The following is a 24,973-nucleotide window of genomic DNA, read 5'->3' on the forward strand; positions in this document are numbered from 1 at the left end:
GAAATTCCTAAAAGCTTTTGTTTATGGACAATATAATAGAGATTAGGAATCAGTATCTTTGGAAAAATAATAATGATAATGCCTCAGAATCCTAAAGGAAAAGTTATTTCCAAACTACTAATTCTGTACCTTCCCAAAGCTGTCAAATGTGGGAGTAAATACACAGAACATATGAGGTTGTTAGAATACTTACTTCAAATGCACCATCTCTCTCAGTAATTTACTAGAGGACCCGGGCTCTATCAGAATGATTGGGTGAATCAAAAAGAGGAGGGATCCAGGAAATAAGATTTAGCACAGGAAAATGATGATGGTGCAGGGAGATGCAAGGAAGGTGGCTGTGCAGCAGGTCTGAAGAATAATTAGTTCATCAGGAGGACAAAAGGATCTAGATGATATATCTTCAAGAAACATACACAAAAGAAAAAAGATTTTTGTGAGTTTATTTGTAAGGGATATTTGTAGTTTTGTTTTCCTGTGTTTGAGAAGGATCGGTGTCAGTTCTTTGAATGTTTGGTTTAAAGGTAGCTGTCACCAGAGAAGCCATCTGGTCCTTGCTTTCTTAGTGGGAAGTTTTTTCATCACTTAGTCTCTTGTTATTTGGGATTTCCAGTGTCTTCTTGAATCAGTTCTGGCAGTTTGCTTTTTTTACCCACAGAAATTCGTCCATTTCACGTGGGTTACTTTATGCCTTGCCATTCAGTTGTTTGTACCCTTCCCTTATAATCCTTTGTATTTCTTGTTATAAAGCCAGTATTAAAACTGGCCTTTCATTCTTGATTGTAATACAGGCATACCTTGAGATAGTTAGGTTTGGTTCCAGATCACCACAGTAAAGCAAGTAACATGAATTTTTTGGTTTCGCAGTGCATATACAAGTTATGTTTATATGATACTGAAGTGAATTAAGTGTGTGACAGCATTATGTCTTAGAAACAGTATGCTGCTGCTGGCTGCTAAGTCGCTTCAGTCATGTCCGACTCTGTGCGACCCCAGAGACGGCAGCCCACCAGGCTCCCCCATCCCTGGGATTCTCCAGGCAAGAACACTGGAGTGGGTTGCCATTTCCTTCTTCAATGCATGAAAGTGAAAAGTGAAAGTGAAGTTGCTTAGTCGTGTCCAACTCTTCGCAACCCCATGGACTGCAGCCTACCGGGCTCCTCCGTCCATGGGATTTTCCAGGCAAGAGTACTGGAGTGGGGTGCCATTGCCTTCTCCATAGAAACAGTATACATACTTTAAAAAACTTTATTATTAAGCATTATCATTCATCAGGTTGCAGCCTTTCTGCTGGTTGACTGTCTTGCCTCAGTGTTGATGGTCTTGCCTCAATTTGATCAGGGAGGTTGGTTGCTGAAGGCTGGAGTGGTTGTGGCAGTTCTTAAAATAACAGTGAAGCTTGCTGCATTGATTGACTCTTCCTTTCACTTGAACACTTAGAGGCCATTGTAGAATTATTAACTGGCCTAATTTCAATATTGTTGTGTCTCAGGGAATGGGGAGACCTGAGGGGAGAGAGATACGAGAACAGTCAGTGGAGCCACCAGAATACACGGTATTAAGTTTACTGTCTTACATGAGCATGGTTTCTGGTGCCCCCAGACAATTTATGATAGTAACATTAAAGATGATTGATCAAAGGTAGCAAAAAATAATAGTGGAAAAAGTTTGAAATACTGCAAGAATTACCAAAGTGTGACACAGAGACACAAAGTAAGCAATGCTGTTGGAAAAATGGTGCTGATAGACTTGTTTCATGCAGGGTCACTATAAACCTTCAGCTTGTTTAAAAAAAAAAAGACAGTAGCTGTGAAGCTCAATAAAATAGGGTGTGGTGGTGGTGGTTTAGCTTGTTTAATTTGTCTTTTTTTCTTTTTTTTTTAATTAAGCCCTAGCTGAAGGTTTGTCAATTTTGTTGGTATTTTTAAAAATCCAACTTTTGATTTCATTGTTTTTATTTTTAAAAATTCTCTTTCATTTCTGCTATAGTCTTTATTGTTTCCTTTCTTCTGTTTGCTTTGGGTTTAATTTGCTCTCTTTCTGGTTTCTTAAGATGGATGGTTAGATTATTGATACCTCCTTTTAAAGTAGATATGTGTAGCTATAAATTTCCCTTTAATCACTGCTGCTACTTCATCTCATCAGTTTTAGTGTGTTGTGTTTTTGTTTTCATCTCAACGTATTTTATAGTTTCTCATGTGACTTCTTTGATCTAAGGAATATTTAGGAATCTTTTGCTTAATTTCCATGTATTTGTTAATTTTCCAAATTTTCTTCTGTTACTGATGTCTAGTTTCATTCTATTGTGGTTGGAGAACATACTTTGTATGATCTGATTCCTTTTAAATGTGTTGTTTTATGGCTTAACATACGGTCTGTATACTGGAGAATGTTCTATGTATGCTTGAGAAAAAAGTGTTTTCTGCTTTTTTTGAGTATTCTGTAGTTACCTGTTAGATCTGGTTGGTTTATAGTGTTTAAGTCCTTTTTCTGATTGGTCTCCTATCTGGTTCTTTCTGTTACTGAAAGTGAGGCACAGAAGTCTCCGTCTGTTTTTGCTTTTGTCTGTTGTCTATTTCTCCTTTCAGTTCTGTAAGTTTCTTCTTCATGTATTTTGTGGCTTTGTTAGGAGTATATATATTTACAGTTTATCCATAATTTTTGATGAATTGAACCTTTTTTCTTATAAAACGTTCTTTGTCTTTAGTAATGATTTTTTTCCCTTCGTGTCTTGTGTCTGAAAATAATATAACCACTAGAGTGGCTGTCTTTTGGTTACTCTTTGCACTGGATATCTTTTTCTGTCCTTTCACTTTTAAATTCTTTGAATCTTGTCTCCTTTTATTTTTTTTTAAATTTTATTTTATTTTTAAACTTTACAAAATTGTATTAGTTTTGCCAGATATTTCTTTCTTTCTTTCTTTTTCTTTTTTTTTTATTTGTCTCCTTTAAAAAATTTATTTTTGGCTTTACTGGGTCTTCCTTGCCTTGTGTGGGCTTTCTCTATTTGTGGTGAGTGGGGACTGCTCTTTGTTGTGTTGCGAGGGCTTCTCATTGTGGTGGCTTCTCTTGTGGAACACAGGTTCTAGGCTCATGGGCTTCAGTAGTTGCTGCATATGGGCTCAGTAGTTGTTGTGTGCAGGCTCAGGGCACAGGGGCTTCAGTAGTTGTGGTGTGCAGGCTTGGCAGTTGCTGCTGGCGGGCTCTATTAGTTGTGTCACAGTGGGCTTAGTTGCTCCACAAAATGGAATCTTCCTGGCCCAGGGATTGAACCGGTGTGGTCTGCATTGGCAGGTGGATTCTTATCCACTGTACCACCAGGGAAGTTCCTAAAATATGTCCCTTGTAAGCAGCATATAGTTGGATTGTGTTCTTTTACCCATTCTACCAAATGTCTGCTTTTTGATTGGAATACCCAATTAATTTGCATTTAATTCCAATAATGTAGAATTTATGTCTTCCATTTTGCTATTTGTTTTCTATATGTCTTAAAATTTTTTCCTGGCTTTCTTCTTCTATTGTTACTTTTCATTGTGCCATGCAAATTGTTTTTCCATGGCTTTTAACTCCAACAGGAGAAGAAACAGTCAACAATTTTTTAAATTAGACTTTTATATTATCAAGTTACCTTTCCCATGCTTTTTTTTTTTAATTTGTTTTTGAAGGATAATTGCTTTACAATATTATGTTGGTTTCTGTCATACATCAACATGAATCAGGCGTAGGTATACATATGTCCCCTCCCTTATGAACTTCTCTCCCACCTGCCACCCCACCCCACCCCTAAGTTGTCACAGAGCGTTGGTTTGAGTTCCCTGAGTCATATAGCAAATTCCCACTGGTTATCTATTTTACATATGGTAGTATATATATTTCCATGCTACTTTCTCCATTTGTCCCACCCTCTCCTTCCCTGCCCCCCATGTCCATAAGTCTGTTCTCTATGTCTGGATCTCCATTGCTGCCCTGTAAATAGGTTCATCAGTACCATCTTTCTAGTTTCCATATATATGCATTAGTATGTGATATTTGTTTTTCTCTTTCTGACTTACTTCATGCTGTATAATAGGCTCTAAGTTTAACCACCTCATTAGTGCTGACTCAAATGCATTCCTTTTTATGGGTGAGTAATATAGTCCAATGGCACCCCACTCCAGTACTCTTGCCTGGAAAATCCCATGGACAGAGGAGCCTGGTAGGCTGCAGTCCATGGAGTTGCTAAGAGTCGGACACAACTGAGCGACTTCACTTTCACTTTTCACTTTCACGCATTGGAGAAGGAAATGGCAACCCACTCCAGTGTTCTTGCCTGGAGAATCCCAGGGACGGGGGAGCGCGGTGGGCTACTGTCTTTGGGGTCGCACAGAGTCAGACACGACTGAAGCAACTTACCAGCAGCAGCAGCAGAGTCCATTTTGTGTGTGTGTGTGTATACATATACATATATGTGTATAAATCAGCTTCTTTGTCCGTTCATCTGTTGATGGGCATCTAGGTTGCCTCCATGCCCTAGCTATTGTGAATAATGCTGCAGTGAACACTGGGTGCCATGCTCATGAATTCTTCATGTGTATTCAAGTTACTCACCATTGTCCTGTGATTCCAGCCTGAAGTATACTTATACTCTCTTAGTATTTCTTGTACAACAGATCTGCTGCTGAAACCTTGTAGTGAATTTTTCATTTTCATGATTGTATTTTTAGGCTTTTATTTTGTTCTTTTTCATGATTTCTATCTCCTTATTCATATTTTCTGTTTGTGAGACATCCATCTTATATTTTTCTTTAGTTCTTTTGACATAGATTTCCTTTAGTAGTTCTTAGAACATGTTTAAAATGGCTGATTTGTAGCTTTGTTCACTAAGTCCAATGTCTGCGTTTCCTCAGAGACAGTTTCACTTGCCTTTTTTTCATGTGTATGAGCCATACATTTTTAAAATGTCATTTTTTTTGTTGCTGTTGAAAGCTACATTTTAAATAATATGGCAGCTCTGATGATTAGATACTCTTTCTTTCCGAGCATTTGTTTTTGTTACTGTTTGTTGCTGTTAGCTAGTTTAGTGATTTTTCAGAACTAATTCTGTAAAATATATATTCTTTGCCTTGTATGGCCACTGAAATGTCTCTACTCAGTTAGCTTAGTGGTCAGCCGATAATTGGACAGTGCCTGAGACGAGTACGTTTCCCAGTTTTGTTTAGAGGCTCTGTGTGTATGTTTGTTGGGGCACAGCTTTAGCACTCAACCAGGAAATTTGTTACTTAGCTTTTACCCTTTGTTTCCTGATGTGCAGAGCTTCCAGGTTAGCCAGAGGTGTGCACTTAAGGCTTTCTCAGGCCCTTCCTGATCATGTGCACAGCCTGCAGCTTGTGTGTGGCTCTGGGCATACATTTGACTATGTAGATTGTCAGGAATATTTTAGAGCTTTTCTAAGCCCCATTTTTTCTTTTCAAACTTCTTGGTTAGTCTATTGTTGGTCTCATCTGTTATCCTCTGCCTCAGTCAGCTATAACATGGTACAATTGCTTGCAGTTGTTTTTGACAAATGCCTTTGGGGAAAAGGCTTTTTTTGCACTGAGTACACTCTTAGGATAGCTTTGGGAGTGGGGTCTTCCAGGAAACCACCAGACATGTCAAATAATGAACAGTCCTCTGAGGATGCAGTAGTAAAGGAACTGTTGCCCTTATCTGCCCCTCTTGGGTAACTACCAGGCTGCTGGTTTTCACCAGACTTGTGGACTGTTGGTTTTCAAATCTACTGTGTTGGGAGGATGGGAATAGGGCAGAATCGATGCCACAGAGTTTGCTGGTCTCATCAAGATTAGCCATCTTTCTTGAATAAGCTCTCCCCAGATTGCTGCAAGCCATTGGTTAATTTCTAGTGTTAGGAAAATGTTGACTGTTTTTGTCAAGTTTTCTTTTTCGTGTTATGGAGATGATTTTCCAATGTCCTTATTTTCGTATTTTTACTGATGTCTTACTGCTGAATTTTCAAGGTACTTTTATATTTTAGATATGAGTGTTTTGTCAGGTATGTGACTTGTACACATTTTCTCCAAATCTGTCACTAGCTTTTTAATCCTCTTCATAGACTCTCTTACCAACTAAAATATTTTGTTTTGATGAAGTCTAGTTTATCAGATTTTAATTCTAAGGATCATGCATTTGTTATTTCTAAGAACATGTTTCTATCTTTAGAGCCCAATGATTTTTTTCTGTCTTCTACAAGATTAACACTATTATATTTTACACGTAAACCTATAATCTGCTTTGAAATAAACACTGATATAGAGTGTCAGATTTGAGTCAATGTTTTTTTTTTTTTCTCTCCACATATATCCAGTTGTTCCAGCACCATTTGTTGTAAAGACTTTTTTTCTTATTGAATTGCGTTTGCAATTTTGTCAAGAAATCAGTTAGCCCTCTTCAAGTAGGACTGTGGTATAATTTGGGGGAGGTTACAGAGGGATGGATTTAAGAAAATAAAAATCATTTTCTTAAATAGGAAAATAATAAGATCCAAAAATGAAAAATCAAAATATGAATGTATTTAGAAATTGGGGTGGAGAAGGCAATGGCACCCCACTCCAGTACTCCTGCCTGGAAAATCTCATGGACGGAGCAGCCTGGTAGGCTGCAGTCCATGGGGTCGCTGAGGGTCGGACACGACTGAGCGATTTGACTTTTTTTCACTTTCATGCATTGGAGAAGGAAATGGCAACCCACTCCAGTGTTCTTGCCTGGAGAATCCCAGAGATGGGGGAGCCTGGTGGGCTGCCATCTATGGGGTCACACAGAGTCGGACACGACTGAAGTGACTTAGCAGCAGCAGAAATTGGGGTGGGACTTCACTGGTTCTGTTTTTCATAACATGCTTTATTTGATTTTTAAAATATGTATTTGTATATATTTGATTAAAATAAAAACAAAATACTGTAGGATAATGTTAACACCTTACTTAGGGGAACGTCCAAAGCCTTAAATGTCTATATTTTCAGTTTTGAAACATTTTTTTTACTGTGGAAAGAATGCTCAGAATAGTACATGGAGAAAAGGTCCAACTTAAGTATTCAAAAGTACATGTGTGCTTAATCACCCATGTCAAAAATTAAAACATTGCCAGATCCTCTACTTTCCTTCTCTGCTGGGGAATTACCCTCCTATGTTTTCTGATACTAATTTTTTTGCCTTACATTTTTGCCATCAAAAAACACATTTTTGACATATTTTCTGTTAATGAAATTTATACAAACAGATTCTGGCTTTTCCAGCTTTATGAGATTTAGTCCTATTGTTGCATATGACTGTAGCTGATTAATTTTCATTGCTGTACAATATATTAATACTCCATAGTTCATTCTGTTTTTGGTGGAAGTTTGACTTGTTTCCATTTTTAGACAGTTGTAAATAATGCTATGCATTTACTTGTACATGTCTCCTAGTACACACATGCACACCTGTATGTTTAGTAAATACCTAGGAATTTAATAGCTTGGTTTTAGAGTGGAGAACCCTATGGACAAAGGAGCCTGGTGGGCTGTAGTCCATAGAGTCACGAAGAGTCAGACATGACTGAAGTGAGTAAGCACACAGAGTATATGTTCTATTTCAGAAGCTATTCAACAATTTTTTTCCTGAAGTGTTTGTAGCAGTTTATAATCATCAGCAGAGTTCCTTTTGTACTGTATCTTCTGCAGCACTTTATATTGTTAATATTTAATTTTAGTCATACTAGAGGGTATGGTGCACTGTCTCTTAGTGGTTTTACTTTCTATTTCCCTGATTGCAAATGTGATTGAATACCTTGTTAATATGTTTCTGACAAGATTTCATAATTACTTTGTGTGTATTTCAAAAGAATGTGTAATCTTCAGTTTTTTGGGTGCAGTATTTATGTGTTTGTTAAGTCATTTTGTTAATCATGTTGTTCAAAACTTCTACATCCCTACCAGGTTAATTTCTGCATACTGGGTCTATTAGAGAGAGATGTTAAAATCTTCTACTGTGGTTATGGATTTGCTTTGCTGTCCATTTTTAGTTTATATATTGGAATCTGTATGGTTGGGGAACATAAATTTAGAATTGTTTCATGTTTCTGATGAGTTAAAACTTTTACCATTGTTGATTCTTATTATCTTTGGTGATACTTTTTGCTTTGAAGTCTACTTTTATTGCTAATAACACAGCTACACAAACCTTCTTATAGTTAATGTTTGTGTGGTTTGTTTTCTCCCTACAACCATTTATTTAAAATTTTTCTGCCCCCTTATGTTTTACAACTGTTTTATGTATACACCATATCATTGTTGTTTTACTTTCAGTCCCATCTAACACTTAGTCTTTTAATTATAAATTAATGGTTATCAGGATTTAAATTATCTTATTATGTGCTTTCTATTTATTGTGACTGTTGTATTATTTTTCTCAAGAATGCTGTCTTTTTTTTGTTCACTTATTTTATTACTTGTTCCTTTCCCCATTTTTTTTTAAACTATTTTGTCTGCTAGCCACAAATCTAATTTTTGTTTATTGGAAAATACTTGTTTTTCTTTTTTGAAGAGTAGCATCACTGAACATGAAGATGTTCCAGTATCCGCTTTTTTTCTGGTGACAAGTCAGCCATTAGTTGCATTGTCATTTCTCATATATAACCAGTCACTTTTTTCTGGCTGCACTTAAGGTATTTTTTTGGCCTTTAGTAGATAGACTATGTATGATATATATGTAGAAGTGATTCTTCATATTCATCATACTTGGGTTTGTTGAGATTCTTGGATCTACAAGGTAATATTTTATACCAAATTTGAGATGTTTTTGTTCATTATTTCTTTAGGAAAAATTATTGTGTACCTTTTTTACTCTTCTTGCTCTCTTTCTGTTAAATCTTATTGTACGTACATGTTGAATTGAGTTTCATCTATTTTGAACTGCCTGATAGTGTCCTCCTATACTGGTCTCTGAGACTCTCAATTTTTCTTCAGTAGTTTTAACTCTGTGTTTTTTGGATTGAATAGTTTTATTGGTCTATCTTCAAGCTCACCAATTCTTGCTTCTTCCATCTCTAATCACCTCCTTATGGTAAATTTTTATTTTAGTTATTTTTTTTTTGGTCAGCTTTTTCTTTCTTATAGTCTCTTTTTGAATGTGTGTTCTTTTAATTCTCATACTTAAAATAGCTGCTTGGAGTTCTTTATATGCTAACACTTAGATTCTATATTCAGAGTACTCAGAATTGTATCTCTTAACACCCCTTTTTTCCTGAATATGGATCACTGTTTCCTGTTTCTTTGCAAATCATGCAGTTTTTGCCTGAAAAGTGAACTTTATGATTATGTTTCAGTGACTGGACTCTTAATGTTCTGAGAATTCTTGGGTGAAGTTTATAGACAGATTTTGAGGCTTGCTTATGGTTTACCTATTTCTAGAGATTCTGCTGATCCCAACTGTTCTGCTGGACTTGGATTCTGTCCTCTGACATTTCAACCTTGTAGGGCTTCAGCTTTTGCTGCCAAAACTGTGCACAGTGGAATGTATCCTGTTGAAGAAACATCACACTCACAGTAAAGCTCTGTTCAAGTGTAAGCTTTCTCTCCAGCCTCTGTCAGCTTTTTCCCCTCAACTTCTTCAGTTTTCCTCTGTGCATACATAGTTTTATCAGTCATCCAGTGATTTAGGCAAAGTTTATCCTGAGAATTTTTGTTAGATTTCTCTTTTGGTTCTCTCACTGCCATGCTTTCTCCATTTAAATTTCCAGTTGCTTTTCCATGCCTCAATTCTGAGCCCTGAGATGATGTTATCTTTCTCCAGAGATAATTTTTGTTTGCTTATGCTACTCCTGGAGTCTCTAACATTCTGGGGTTACCTTACTTACGTGTTAAGGATTGAGGTTTTTTTGTGTTTTTTTTTTTTTTAATCTGGCTACTTAAATGTCTTCAGGTGGGGTTGCAGTGTATGCAAGAACTTTTTTTTACTTCTGGTTCACTAGAGTACTATCTTTTAGGAACTCGACTCAAAGAGTGGGCAACATTTACTTTGGTTTTAACCAGTTCTGAACCTTGCGATCTCAGTTTGATCCCACTAGCTCTAGTGCAGTGTCAGAAATAGTGATCAGGTTCTCAACTGAATCATCTGGATTAGCAAATAAGCCCAAGGTAAAAGCATCCTTAGGTGCTAGGTTTATATCTCTAGGTCACCATCTTGCCTTGGATCTTGGCCTGATCATTCTTTACTGTTGTATTAGCTTTTTGATGCCACCAAATTGACATTTTTTAATATTTTGCTGTTTTTTTCTAGTTGGTCTCAATGAGTCAGTTGATAAATATGACCTATTCCGCTGTTATTGCAGCTATTTGAATTGACATGTTTGAATCAATGGATGTAAATGATAGGATAATGTCTCCATCCCTTGACTTTGATTTTTTTCCTGTGGTGAATTCATTCCTAAGCGTGTTACCTCCACGAGGTGGCAAAGATGGACACTACCTGCTGTGATCTACATCATTGTCATAGCCATTATTTCCACTGAAGAGTATACCTTTCCCAGTAGTCCTTGCAGGTATCATAAGAAGGATTCCAAATTTCCCATTCTTGGCTACATTGCCATCCATAATATAATAATGGTAGCTAGGAGCAAAAGGCACTCTGATCAGTCTAGGTATCATTTGTTCATCCCTTGATCCAGGAGCTTAAGATGGGTGCAGTTGTAACAGTTACGTATTAATACTGTTTCCCAAAGGAAGATACCATTAGCATAAATAGGAAAAAGAATGTTGGGCAAAGAAGCAGATTGTTCTGTAACAGTTTTTATAGATTTATAGCATATCCTGAAAGATTTGATTGTATTGTTGGATCCAGTAAAACTACCTTGCAACACAATTTTGTGAGAGATTGTAGTTGACTGATAACTTGTTAAAATTATTTTGCTCAGTTGTGTATCTCTGAGACTGACAAACTGTGACAGATATTTTCTAGAGTCACTGTTAGTAAAAGAATTAAAGAGACTTTTATTCCTCCTTTTCCCATTGTTTTCAAAAGTTGAGAGACCTACATCGGTTGTTAATCTGCAGTGACTCCTTCTAGGGATAAGAATAATATGGTATCTTTAAAATAGGGTTGCTCTACCAGATGGCTATTGCTGTGTAATAAATTACTCTAGAACTTGACATAAAACAAACATTTATTATTAGAGTAAGTCTATGAATCAGGCAGTATTTCTCGTCTTGGTAGGGCTCGTTTAAGTCTGCATTCAGAACCAGGTCAGGAGAATGATTCTGCCACTATTGGATGGGGGTTCTCTAGGATGGACTGTTGTGGGACATCTGGGCTTTCCTCTTGTCCTCTAGCAGGTTAGAGTGGGTTTGTTCTCATGGTAGTAGAAGGATTGCAAGAGAACAGCGACATACATGGCCTCTTGAAGCCTAGCTCAGAACTGGCAAACTGTGACATTTGCTACATTCTGTTGATCTTCCTTAAAAGGTCAAGCCTGGAGTAAACAGGGTTATGGAAAGATCTCTTGGTAGTGTTAGTCGCTCAGTCATGTCTGACTCTCTTTGTGACCCCATGGACTGTAGTCCACCAGGCTCCTCCCTCCATAGAATTCTCCAGACAAGAATATTGGAGTGGGTAGCCATTCCCTTCTCCAGGGGATTTTCCTGACCCAGGGATTGAACCTAAGTCTTCTGCACTGCAGACAGATTCTTTACAGGTAGTCTGAGTGACCAAGGAAACCCATCTCTTTGTAGGGGAAACTGCAAAGTCTCATTGCCAAGTGCATTATTCATATACCTCATGAATAATGAATGGGATGGTACAGAATTGGGGTTATTTTTGCAGACACGCTTTTGATTCATGCTGTAGAATTTTTGATGTTATTTTGTTCTAGATTGCTCCCCATTATATTTCAGTAGGAATTGTGTTTAAGAGTAGAAGTTGTTACAAGTGTAAATTAAATACATTGATCTGTCCAGTAGTCAAGATGACTTATACTTGTTTCATGGAATGTGTCTGATGGGGTTTTGTAAGCATTGTTCATCATGGACTGAGTTATCAATTGTAGGTAATTGAAATGTCTGTTGTAGTACCAGTTGTAAGTATTAATAGATGATTATACTGTTACTCTTTTGATTATAAATGACAATTTCTTGTGTTTATTATTATCATTATTATTATATTAACCTTCTTAATTGACTTTATTTTCCCCTGCATATTATTCTTTGCATATTGTGATATTTTAAACAGATTTATTGAAGTACAATTGATATATACTAAATCACACAGGTTTAAAGTGTGCAATTTGAATAGATTTGATATCTGTATATACCCATGAAGTCATCACAAGATAATAAACATATCCTTTATCTTCTGAAGTTTCCTTGTGCCCCTTTGTAATCTTTTCCTATTTATTGCTTCTTCTGTAATGCACAATGACTGATCTGCTTTCTGTCACTTGATACATTAGTTTGAATTTTCCAGAATTTTATGTGGATGAAGCTGTGCATTGTGAGATCTTTTTGTCTGCTTTTTTCCACTCAGCATGAGTATTTTCACATACATCTGTGTTGCATGTGTCATTAGTTAAATTCTACTTTGTTCATTGTATATACCTTAAGGCTTTATATGTTGTTGGATATTTTCCCCTCAGCTTTTGGCTGTTACAAATAAAGATGATCATTTGTATGTAAGCCTTTGTGTGAACATATGCTTTGTTTCTTTGGGTAAACACCTACTAAGTGTTTGATATTTTAAGATATGGTGATACTGTTTTTACAAAGTGATTGTACCATTTTATCTTCCTGCATGTATGTATTAGCATTTCAGTTGTGTAGTGATAACTCGTTGTGGTTTTAACTTGCATTTCCATGTTGACAAATAATACTAAGCATGTTTTCATGTACTTATTTTTCATTCATGTATCTTTGATGAAGTGCTGCTTCAAATCTTCTGCCTGTTTTATAATTTAGTTGTTTTTTTTTGTTATAATTGAGGTTTTAAAAACAGATTTATTTATTGGTGGATATAATTGACACATTTAAAGTGTATAGTATGATAAGTTCATATATATACACACACACATACACACATAACATATACTCAGGAAGTCATCACTACAACCAAGATAATGAATATATTTATCACCCGCAAAAGTTTCCTCTTGCCACTTTGTAATTCTTTCTTTTCAGCTGCATTCCCCTTTTGGGTATGATCTAGATCTGTAGAATTTTGTATTATGAAACTGAAACTCTACCATTAAAGCACAATTTTTTATCCCCCTCATCCTTAACCCTTGGCCGCCACCTTTCTGCTCTTTTGTTCTGTCATCTTGACTATGTAAAATACCTCATATGAGTGAAATCATACAATATTTATTTTGTAATTGGCTTATTTCACTTAGCATAATGTTCTCAAGTTCATCCATGATGTAGCATGTAACAAGATTTTCTTCATTTTTAAAGACTACTTAATATTCCATTGTATGTATATACCATATTTCCTTTATTCATTCATCTGCTGCTGAGCATTGAGTTTGCTTCTATCTCTTGAATAATGCCACAGGACACATGAGTATATAAATATCTCTTTGAGATCCTGTTGTACTTTGAATTATTTTGGTATATACCCAAAGCTAAGAATACTGGGTCATATGCTAATTCTGTTTTTAATTTTTTGAGATACTGCTTTACTATTTTCTGTAATTGTACCATTTTACATTCCCCCCTACATTACACAAGAATTCCAATTCTCTGTATCCTTTCCAGCACTTATTATTTTCTATTTTGGTAGTGGCCATTTTATTGAGATATGAAATATCTCATTGTGGTTTTGATTTGCATTTTTCTTAGGATTAGCAGCGTTGAACATCTTTTCATATATTCTCTTCACATTTGTATATTTGTCTATTCAGATCTTTTACCTGTTTTTAAATAGGATTGTTTTTGTATTTTTGTTGTTGAGTTGTAAATGTTACTTACATATTTTGGATATTTAACCCCTTACCAAAAATATGATTTGTAAAAATTTTTTCTCATTCTGTAGATTGCCTGTTCACTGTATTGGTTGATTCCTTTGATGAAGAGGAATTTTTAATTTTGAGGTAGTCTGCCTTGTCTATTTTTGCTTTTGTTGTCTCTGCTTTTGGTGTCATATTCAAGAAATCAATGCCCAAAACTCAGTGTCATGAAACTTTTGGCCTTTTTCTTCTCAGGATTTTAGCTGTCATGTTTAGGTCTTTGATCTGTTTTAAGTTTATTTTTTAATGTTGTGTTAGGTAAAGATCCACCTTCATTCTTTTGCATATTTTGATCCAGTTTCCCAGCATTATTTGTTGAAGAGACGTCCTTTCCCTGTTGTGTACTGTTGACATCATTATCAAAAATCATTTGACCACACATGCATGAGTTTATTTCTGGACTCACTCTTCTCTTTCTTTGGTTTATATGTCTGACTTTATGTCAGTCCCACACTGTCTTGCTTACTGTTGCTTTGTAATATGTTTTGAAATGAGGAAGTGTGAGACTTAATATGTAGAAACACAACTGATATTTGTGTGTTGTTTTTATATCCTGCAAAATTGCTGAGACCATTTACTAGCTTTAACATTTTTAAAGAATCTTCAGGATTTTCTATGTATAAGATCATGTCATCAGCAAATGGGTAACTTTACTTCCTTATTTCTAATTTGTGTGCCTTTTATTTTAATTTTTTCCTGTCTAATTGCTCTGGTTTGTACTTCTAGTACTGTGTTGAATAGAAGTAGCAAATGTGGGCATCCTTACCACCTTTTTGCTCTCAAAAAGCTTTCAATCTTTCGCTAGAGTATGATGTTAATGGTTGATTTTTCTCATGTGACTTTTACTGTGTTGAAGTGGTTTCCTTCTGTTAATAGTTTATTGCATGTCCTTACCTGAAATGATTTTGAGTTTTGTCAAATGTTTTTTTCCCCATCGAGATGGTCACTTGGTTTCTGTCCTTCCTTCTATTAATATGATGCGTTTCATCAATTGATTTTTGTCTCTTGAACCATCCTTGCTTTCCAGGAGTAAATCCAGTTTGGTCATGGTGAATATCATTCAGTTTGCTGGTGTTTTGTTGAGGAGTTTTGCAAATACTCATATATGTCTGTAGTTTTCTTGTTGTGTCTTTGTCTGTGGTATCACATACTGCTGATCTCATTACTCTTAATGAGAATGAGTTTGCATATGTTTTTTTTTTTTTTTTTTTTTTTTTTTTTTTTTTCCATTTATTAATGTTTATTTATTTTTTTTTTTTAATTTTATTTTATTTTTAAACTTTACATAACTGTATTAGATTTGCCAAATATCAAAATGAATCCGCCACAGGTTTACATGTGTTCCCCATCCTGAACCCTCCTCCCTCCTCCCTCCCCATTCCATCCCTCTGGGTCGTCCCAGTGCACCAGCCCCAAGCATCCAGTATCGTGCATCGAACCTGGACTGGCAACTCATTTCATACATGATATTTTACATGTTTCAATGCCATACTCCCAAATCTTCCCACCCTCTCCCTCTCCCACAGAGTCCATAAGACTGTTCTATACATCAGTGTCTCTTTTGCTGTCTCGTATTCAGGGTTATTGTTACCATCTTTCTAAATTCCATATATATGCGTTAGTATACTGTATTGGTGTTTTTCTTTCTGGCTTACTTCACTCTGTATAATAGGCTCCAGTTTCATCCACCTCATTAGAACTGATTCAAATGTATTCTTTTTAATGGCTGAATAATACTCCATTGTGTATATGTACCACAGCTTTCTTATCCATTCATCTGCTGATGGACATCTAGGTTGCTTCCATGTCCTGGCTATTATAAACAGTGCTGCGATGAACATTGGGGTACTCGTGTCTCTTTCCCTTCTGGTTTTCTCAGTGTGTATGCCCAGCAGTGGGATTGCTGGATCATAAGGCAGGTCTATTTCCAGTTTTTTAAGGAATCTCCACACTGTTCTCCATAGTGGCTGTACTAGTTTGCATTCCCACCAACAGTGTAAGAGGGTTCCCTTTTCTCCACACCCTCTCCAGCATTTATTACTTGTAGACTTTTGGATTGCAGCCATTCTGACTGGTGTGAAATGGTACCTCATAGTGGTTTTGATTTGCATTTCTCTGATAATGAGTGATGTTGAGCATCTTTTCATGTGTTTGTTAGCCATCTGTATGTCTTCTTTGGAGAAATGTCTATTTAGTTCTTTGGCCCATTTTTTGATTGGGTCATTTATTTTTCTGGAGTTGAGCTGTAGGAGTTGCTTGTATATTCTGGAGATTAGTTGTTTGTCAGTTGCTTCATTTGCTATTATCTTCTCCCATTCTGAAGGCTGTCTTTTCACCTTGCTAATAGTTTCCTTTGATGTGCAGAAGCTTTTAAGGTTAATTAGGTCCCATTTGTTTATTTTTGCTTTTATTTCCAATATTCTGGGAGGTGGGTCATAGAGGATCCTGCTGTGATGTATGTCAGAGAGTGTTTTGCCTATGTTCTCCTCTAGGAGTTTTATAGTTTCTGGTCTTACGTTTAGATCTTTAATCCATTTTGAGTTTATTTTTGTGTATGGTGTTAGAAAGTGTTCTAGTTTCATTCTTTTACAAGTGGTTGACCAGAGTTCCCAGCACCACTTGTTAAAGAGATTGTCTTTAATCCATTGTATATTCTTGCCTCCTTTGTCGAAGATAAGGTGTCCATATGTGCGTGGATTTATCTCTGGGCTTTCTATTTTGTTCCATTGATCTATATTTCTGTCTTTGTGCCAGTACCATACTGTCTTGATAACTGTGGCTTTGTAGTAGAGCCTGAAGTCAGGTAGGTTGATTCCTCCTGTTCCATTCTTCTTTCTCAAGATCGCTTTGGCTATTCGAGGTTTTTTGTTTTTCCATACAAATTGTGAAATTATTTGTTCTAGCTCTGTGAAGAATGCTGTTGGTAGCTTGATAGGGATTGCATTGAATCTATAGATTGCTTTGGGTAGTATACTCATTTTCACTACATTGATTCTTCCAATCCATGAACATGGTATATTTCTCCATCTGTTAGTGTCCTCTTTGATTTCTTTCACCAGTGTTTTATAGTTTTCTATATATAGGTCTTTAGTTTCTTTAGGTAGATATATTCCTAAGTATTTTATTCTTTCCGTTGCAATGGTGAATGGAATTGTTTCCTTAATTTCTCTTTCTGTTTTCTCATTATTAGTGTATAGGAATGCAAGGGATTTCTGTGTGTTGATTTTATATCCTGCAACTTTACTATAGTCATTGATTAGTTCTAGTAATTTTCTGGTGGAGTCTTTAGGGTTTTCTATGTAGAGGATCATGTCATCTGCAAACAGTGAGAGCTTTACTTCTTCTTTTCCAATTTGGATTCCTTTTATTTCTTTTTCTGCTCTGATTGCTGTGGCCAAAACTTCCAAAACTATGTTGAATAGTAATGGTGAAAGTGGGCACCCTTGTCTTGTTCCTGACTTTAGAGGAAATGCTTTCAATTTTTCACCATTGAGGATAATGTTTGCTGTGGGTTTGTCATATATAGCTTTGATTATGTTGAGGTATGTTCCTTCTATTCCTGCTTTCTGGAGAGTTTTTATCATGAATGGATGTTGAATTTTGTCAAAGGCTTTCTCTGCATCTATTGAGATAATCATATGGTTTTTATTTTTCAATTTGTTAATGTGGTGTATTACATTGATTGATTTGCGGATATTGAAGAATCCTTGCATCCCTGGGATAAAGCCCACTTGGTCATGGTGTATGATCTTTTTAATGTGTTGTTGGATTCTGATTGCTAGAATTTTGTTAAGGATTTTTGCATCTATGTTCATCAGTGATATTGGCCTGTAGTTTTCTTTTTTTGTGGGATCTTTGTCAGGTTTTGGTATTAGGGTGATGGTGGCCTCATAGAATGAGTTTGGAAGTTTACCATCCTCTGCAATTTTCTGGAAGAGTTTGAGCAGGATAGGTGTTAGCTCTTCTCTAAATTTTTGGTAGAATTCAGCTGTGAAGCCGTCTGGACCTGGGCTTTTGTTTGCTGGAAGATTTTTTATTACAGTTTCAATTTCCGTGCTTGTGATGGGTCTGTTAAGATTTTCTATTTCTTCCTGATCGAGTTTTGGAAAGTTGTACTTTTCTAAGAATTTGTCCATTTCTTCCTCGTTGTCCATTTTATTGGCATATAATTGCTGATAGTAGTCTCTTATGATCCTTTGTATTTCTGTGTTGTCTGTTGTGATCTCTCCATTTTCATTTCTAATTTTATTGATTTGATTTTTCTCCCTTTGTTTCTTGATGAGTCTGGCTAATGGTTTGTCAATTTTATTTATCCTTTCAAAAAACCAGCTTTTGGTTTTGTTGATTTTTGCTATGGTCTCTTTTGTTTCTTTTGCATTTATTTCTGCTCTAATTTTTAAGATTTCTTTCCTTCTACTAACCCTGGGGTTCTTCATTTCTTCCTTTTCTAGTTGCTTTAGGTGTAGAGTTAGGTTATTTATTTGACTTTTTTCTTGTTTCTTGAGGTGTGCCTGTATTGCTATGAACTTTCCCCTTAGGACTGCTTTTACCGTGTCCCACAGGTTTTGGGTTGTTGTGTTTTCATTTTCATTCGTTTCTATGCAAATTTTGATTTCTTTTTTGATTTCTTCTGTGATTTGTTGGTTATTCAGCAGCGTGTTGTTCAGCCTCCATATGTTGGATTTTTTAATAGTTTTTCTCCTGTAATTGAGATCTAATCTTACTGCATTGTGGTCAGAAAAGATGCTTGGAATGATTTCTATTTTTTTGAATTTACCAAGGCTAGCTTTATGGCCCAGGATGTGATCTATCCTGGAGAAGGTTCCATGTGCGCTTGAGAAGAAGGTGAAATTCATTGTTTTGGGATGAAATGTCCTATAGATATCAATTAGGTCTAACTGGTCTATTGTATCGTTTAAAGTTTGTGTTTCCTTGTTAATTTTCTGTTTAGTTGATCTATCCATAGGTGTGAGTGGGGTATTAAAGTCTCCCACTATTATTGTGTTATTGTTAATTTCTTCTTTCATACTTGTTAGCATTTGTCTTACATACTGCGGTGCTCCCGTGTTGGGTGCATATATATTTATAATTGTTATATCTTCTTCTTGGATTGATCCTTTGATCATTATGTAGTGACCATCTTTGTCTCTTTTCACAGTCTTTGTTTTAAAGTCTATTTTATCTGATATGAGTATTGCTACTCCTGCTTTCTTTTGGTCCCTATTCGCATGGAAAATCTTTTTCCAGCCCTTCACTTTCAGTCTGTATGTGTCCCCTGTTTTGAGGTGGGTCTCTTGTAGACAACATATGCAGGGGTCTTGTTTTTGTATCCATTCAGCCAGTCTTTGTCTTTTGGCATATGTTCTTTTGTGTTCAGTTTTTTAGAAGAGTTTGAGGACAATTCTTGCTTAAATAGTTGGTAGAATTACTCAGTGAAATCATCTGGTTCTTCATTGAGAGGGTTTTGATTATTGCTTCAGTCTCCTTACCTAGTTATAGATCTGTTCAGATTTTTTAGTGCTTCATGATTCGGTCATCATAGATTGTGTGTTTATTGGTATATAATTGTTCATAGTAATCTCATAATTCTTTGGCATTTGTTGTAATGTCCCCTCTTTTATTTATGATTTTGTTTGAATAATCTCTCTTATTTTCTTAGTCTAAGAATTTGTCAGTTTTGTTGATTAAAAAAAACAACTCATTTTTTACTAACTTTTGGTTTTCTTATTTAAGTATAAAGTTAAGCTGATGATTTAAGATCTTCTTTTTTTAAATGTGAGCATATAAACTTTCCTCTTAGTACTGCTGTCACTGTATCCCATTAGTTTTGGTATGTTGGGTTTTCAAAATATTTTCTAAATTCCCTTGTGATTTATTCTTCGACCCATTGGTTGTTTAAGAGTTAGTTGTTTCGTTTGCTGTATTTATGGATCTTATTTTCCTTTTGCTGTTGATTTTTAGCTTCATTCCATTGTTGTGAGAGAAGATAGTTGGCATGAGTTTAGTCTTAAATCTGGTAAGATGTTTTGTGGCCTACTTTACATATATTTTTGCTGTTATCTGCATTTGGGGTTTCATTCTGAAGCTGTTTCTAATTTGTCAGTGTTTAATTTTCTGAAATATGTTCATGCCTTTTCTGTACACTGAAAATACTTGAAAAATGAAGACATTACTTATTAGAAATTTTAGATTTATAGAAAATTTGAATAGAAAGTATAGAGTTCCCACTCTACCCTTCCTCCCCCATGGACACTTTGTTTTCTGTATTAACAACTTACCTTAATATGGTACAATTGTTACAATTAGTGAACCAATATTGTTACATCATTATTAACTAAAGATCATAGTTTATTCAGATTTTCTTACTTTTTACCTAATGTTATTTTTCTCTTCCAGGATCCCATTCAGGAAACTGCATTACATTTAGTTGTCATTTCTCATTAGACTTTTTAAGACTGTATTTTGGATGACTTTGACAGTTTTGAGGAATATTGATTAGGTATATTATAGGATTTTTCTCTATCAGAATTTGTCTGATGTTTTTCTCAAGATTAGAGTGGGATTGTGGGTTTTAGGGAGGATATATTTGACATTTTAGTGAAATAAAACCAGCTCTATCAGTTACTTAAGTGTTCTTTCTGTATCTCCTTCCAGTATTCACCTAAAGACTATCCTAATTATATTATACTTTAGGTATGGATTTAAAGGGAACTTTCTGTCTATTAGTAACTCATCCTTGTCTGACTGTTTGTGACCTCATGGACTATATAGCCCACCGGGCTCCCCTGTCCATGGAATTCTCCAGGCAAGAATACTGGAGTGAGTTGCCATGACCTTGTCTAGGGGATCTTCCCAACTCAGGGATCATATGCAGGTTTCCTGCATTGCAGGCAGATTCTTTACCATTTGAGCCACCAGGGAAGCCTACTTCCTATCAAACTTCCTTATAAGATACTCCCTTTAAACAAGATAGTGTTTATAATGGCCTGGTTTGTCTCTTTGAGGAAGAAATACAATTAAAAATGGGTTTTTCCCAGACTTTGAAATATAACTGTGAACAGAGCAAGATAAAGAAGTTGAACTGTTAAACTCTTAAAGAATCAGCCTGCCAATGTAAGAGACCTGGGTTCAATCCCTGGGTTGGGAAGATCCCCTTGGAGAAGGGAATGACTATCCACTTCAGTATTCTTGTCTGGATAATCCCATGGACAGAGGACCCTGGTGGACTACAGTCCATGGGGTTGGAAAGTGTCGGACACGACTGAGTGACTAGCACACAAATTCAAAAAATTAGTTATTGTGTGTAATATTTGTATATGCTTTTGTGCAAACATATGTATCTTTTTGGGAGAAGGCAATGGCACCCCACTGCAGTACTTGTGCCTGGAAAATCCCATGGACGGAGGAGCCTGGTGGGCTGCAGTCCATGGGGTCGCTAAGGGTCGGACATGACTAAGCGACTTCACTTTTACTTTTCACTTTCTTGCATTGGAGAAGGAAATGGCAACCTACTCCAGTGTTCTTGCCTGGAGAATCCCAGGGACGGAGGAGCCTGGTGGGTTGCCGTCTGTGGGGTCACACAGAGTCGGACACGACTGAAGTGACTTAGCAGCAGCAGCGTATCTTTTTGTATTAGTTGGCTAGGGCTACTGTAATAAAAGACCACAGACTAGGTGGCTTAAACTACAGAAATACATTGTCTCACAACTCTAGAGGCTAAAAGTCCAAGATTTGATCGTTAGGTTTGGCTTCCCCTGAGGCCTCTGTCCTTGCAGATGTCAGTCTTCTCACTATGTCTTCACAGGGCCTTTGCTCTGTGCCTATATCCCTGGTATCTCTCTCTTGTTAATTAATGTAAGAACACCAGTCATATTGGGAACACCAGTCATATTGGGTTAGGGCCCTATCCTTATGACCCTATTTAACCTTTATTACCTCCTTACAGGCCCTGTCTCCAAATATAAATTATATTGGGAGTTAGAGCTTCAACATACAAATTTTATAGGGACACAGTTCAGTCTGTAACAAGTTTTATATAGTGTTTCTGATTTATCTCCCAGAGAACTTGGCATCTTCAGTATGTTTATTTTCTAGGCTGCTCTCACAAATTACCACAAACTAGATTGCTTGAAATAACAGAAATTTAATTCTGTCACAGTTCTGAAAGCCAGAAGTCTGAAATCAGTATCACTGGGCAGAAGTCAAGGTGTCATCAGTGATGTTCTCTGTATAGGAGAATCTGTTCCTTTCCTTGTCCCAATTCCTGGCTATGTCTGCAGTCTTCAAGGCCAGTGTTTTCTAATCTCTCTGCTCTGACTTCACCTTCTCAGTGTGTCATCAAATTTTTCTATGTCTCCCACTTTATAAGTGATTGCATTTAGGGCCCACGTAGATAATCCAGGATAGTCTCTCCATCTCAAAATCTTTAACGTAAATCACACCTGCAAAGACTTTTTTTCCCTCTTGCCATATAAAATAAACTTCACAGATTTGAGGGAGTAGGATGTGGATATCTTTTGTAGGACCGTTTTTTAGCCTATCATATTGAGCATCTCATAGTGGACTTGTGATGTTCTCAATTTGATTTATGGTTTAGTTTGTAATAGGTCTCTATACAGTTTTGGGTGGGTGAAGGCTGGTGGCAGTGGGTGGTAGAATATTTTCATCTCTTCTAAACATTATGTGTGAAACTGGATGTCTGTGTTCAGTGGGTGGTCCAAGAAGTATCAGCATCAGCATGACCTTAGGAAGTTCAGAAATCCAAAATGGTCAGCTGGACTTCTCTTGTGGCTCAGCTGGTAAAGAATCTGCCTGCAATGAAGGGTTCATTTCCTGTGTTGGGAAGATTTCCCTGAAGAAGGGAAAGACTACCCACTCCAGTATTCTGGCCTGGAGAGTTCCTTGGACTGTATAGAGTCCTCGGGGTCGCAAAGAGTTGGTCGGACAGGACTGAGTGATTTTCACTTTCACAGTCTTAGACTTGCTAAATCAGGAGCTCTGAGAGTAGAGCCTAGCCATGTTTGCATAGTAAGCCTTCTGGGTGATTCCCATGTACACTGAAGTTTGAGAACCACTTTTCTAGACTGTAGACATTATTAATGTTAAAACCATATTCACCTTCCTCTACAATGTTTTTTCTGCTTAATGCTAACACTTAAATTAGTCTAGCATCATCGTCCACAAACTGTTTTCTGTAGAGATAGAAACATGTAGTACCAAATCTTAGTACTATTCCTCAGTGAAATTAATTCATTTACTCAATAAAAGGTTGCACCGGGCTCATTGTCAGTTGTATGTTTACTTAGATGTAGTCATTTTATAAAGTAACGTTACTGACATCCAGAAATGATAGGAATTTTTTCTCTAGTCTTTAAACATGTGAATTGAATTCATTAGATTGAATTTTACTTTCCTACCTTCTGTATCCTATGTACATGTGGGGATACAATGTAAAATTTCTAATCTTTCAGTTTGCCTACACTACATTGTTAGGCTTTTATTATGTGCTATCCAGTGAAAGTGCTGAAGTGAGATTAATTATTTTGCTCAATGTGTCCACAGTGTAGTTCAGAAAACCCACAAGTAAACAGTTTATATAGAGCTATCACTAGTTGCTATTTGAGAAAACACTAGTTGTAATTGAGAAACAGCTTCACATAGTTAAAGAAATTAAAGAAGGATCTGCCAGGGTGACTAAACTAAATATTGAAAAACTAGTATAAGGGTGTTAGCAAGGCTAAGGAGAAATAAAAAGTAAGTATAGTTCACCATGCGAAAAGGCTGAGAGAGCTTAAGGGCTCTTCTGGGAGTTGAAGGGGTTTCGTAAAAACATGAAGTGAGGAAGAGAGTAAAGATTAGAGAGATGAGATGAGACAGGTCACTGGTGAGTACTATGAAAGACTTGAGGCATAGATGTGATTCTTCAGGGTAGCCATTGGAAAATGATTACCTATAGCATTTGGGAAGGATAAATTGAGTGCATAGTGAGTCTAGAAATACAACAGTTACAGTAATCTAGGTGAGAACAGTAGTAGCTGTGGTGGTGACAGAATAAAAATTCAGAAGAGTAACAAGCTGATTTTCAGGAAGGGCGAAAGCTGAAGTGTAGAATTCAGAGTAGAATATATTAAGTTTCAGAATTTGTGGAGTGTGATAAACTTAGGGGTAGGTAGATTTTTGACAAGTAAATTTTCAGTGGAGTGTTAGATTGAAGGTCACATTATACTGTATTAAAGGTTAAATTGAGGAAGCAAGAGTGTATCAATATTCACTATTCTCTACAGTTATCTTCCCTGGCATTTAGTAAATGTTTAATCAATGTTAGCCATTATTGTGGCTACTATTAATATATACTTTTATGACATCTCTTTTTTTTTTAACTTTTTGATGTATTTTTGGCATGTATGTAATATTAGATAAGCATTGACATAGAAGTGTGTGTTTTATTCAGAAATATTTTAATTATTGTTATTTGCCATACTATTAATATTAATGGAAACAAGAGCACTAAGAAGTTTGTTTCTCATTTGAATAGATAATTATTCCTCAAAGGTAGCTGGCAATAGTTTCTTGAAAGTTACTGTAATAATTTAATTTATGGTTGTTAATTTAAAAAATAGTATATCATAGATATAATTATTCATACCTGAAGCAGAAAAACTAAATGATTGCCTTTACATGTATTCTTTCAGGTTTGATTTAATTTCGAATGAGATTGTTCTTGCAGCAAGATGTTAATAAGACAAAATCTAGGTAAGTAGAAGATGACTTTGTTAAATATTACAAATCAAAATAGGAATAATACAAAAATTTATGTTTAAAAAGCATACCTCCAAATCCAAAGCAACGAGTCTTTAAATAAAATTTTAAAATACAAAGAAACAGCTTTTTGATGCACTTGGTCCATTTGATTTGATGGAAGTAAAAACACAGCTGTCAAATAGTAGAACTACATTCTTAATTTTCCTCCTT

General features: G+C 36.0%; 1 protein-coding gene across 20 annotated transcripts in view; it reads left to right on the plus strand.

Moving 5' to 3' along the window:
- ZNF644 (zinc finger protein 644) overlaps positions 1–24,973 on the plus strand; it is a 130,500-nt gene that overhangs the window by 47,222 nt on the left and 58,305 nt on the right. For 18 of the 20 annotated variants that reach the window (XM_055585200.1, XM_055585190.1, XM_055585194.1 and 15 more), the window contains one exon: positions 24,694–24,754. In XM_055585200.1, coding sequence (XP_055441175.1) covers positions 24,711–24,754 — 44 coding nt within the window. In that variant the 5' untranslated portion in view covers positions 24,694–24,710. Of the gene's footprint in view, positions 1–14,028; positions 14,087–24,693; positions 24,755–24,973 lie in introns of all 20 variants that reach the window. The other 2 variants (XM_055585204.1, XM_055585188.1) reach the window with 1 other exon arrangement.

This window comes from Bubalus kerabau, chromosome 6 (genome assembly GCF_029407905.1).
Source record: "Bubalus kerabau isolate K-KA32 ecotype Philippines breed swamp buffalo chromosome 6, PCC_UOA_SB_1v2, whole genome shotgun sequence".
In the NCBI taxonomy this organism is placed as follows: domain Eukaryota; kingdom Metazoa; phylum Chordata; class Mammalia; order Artiodactyla; family Bovidae; genus Bubalus; species Bubalus kerabau.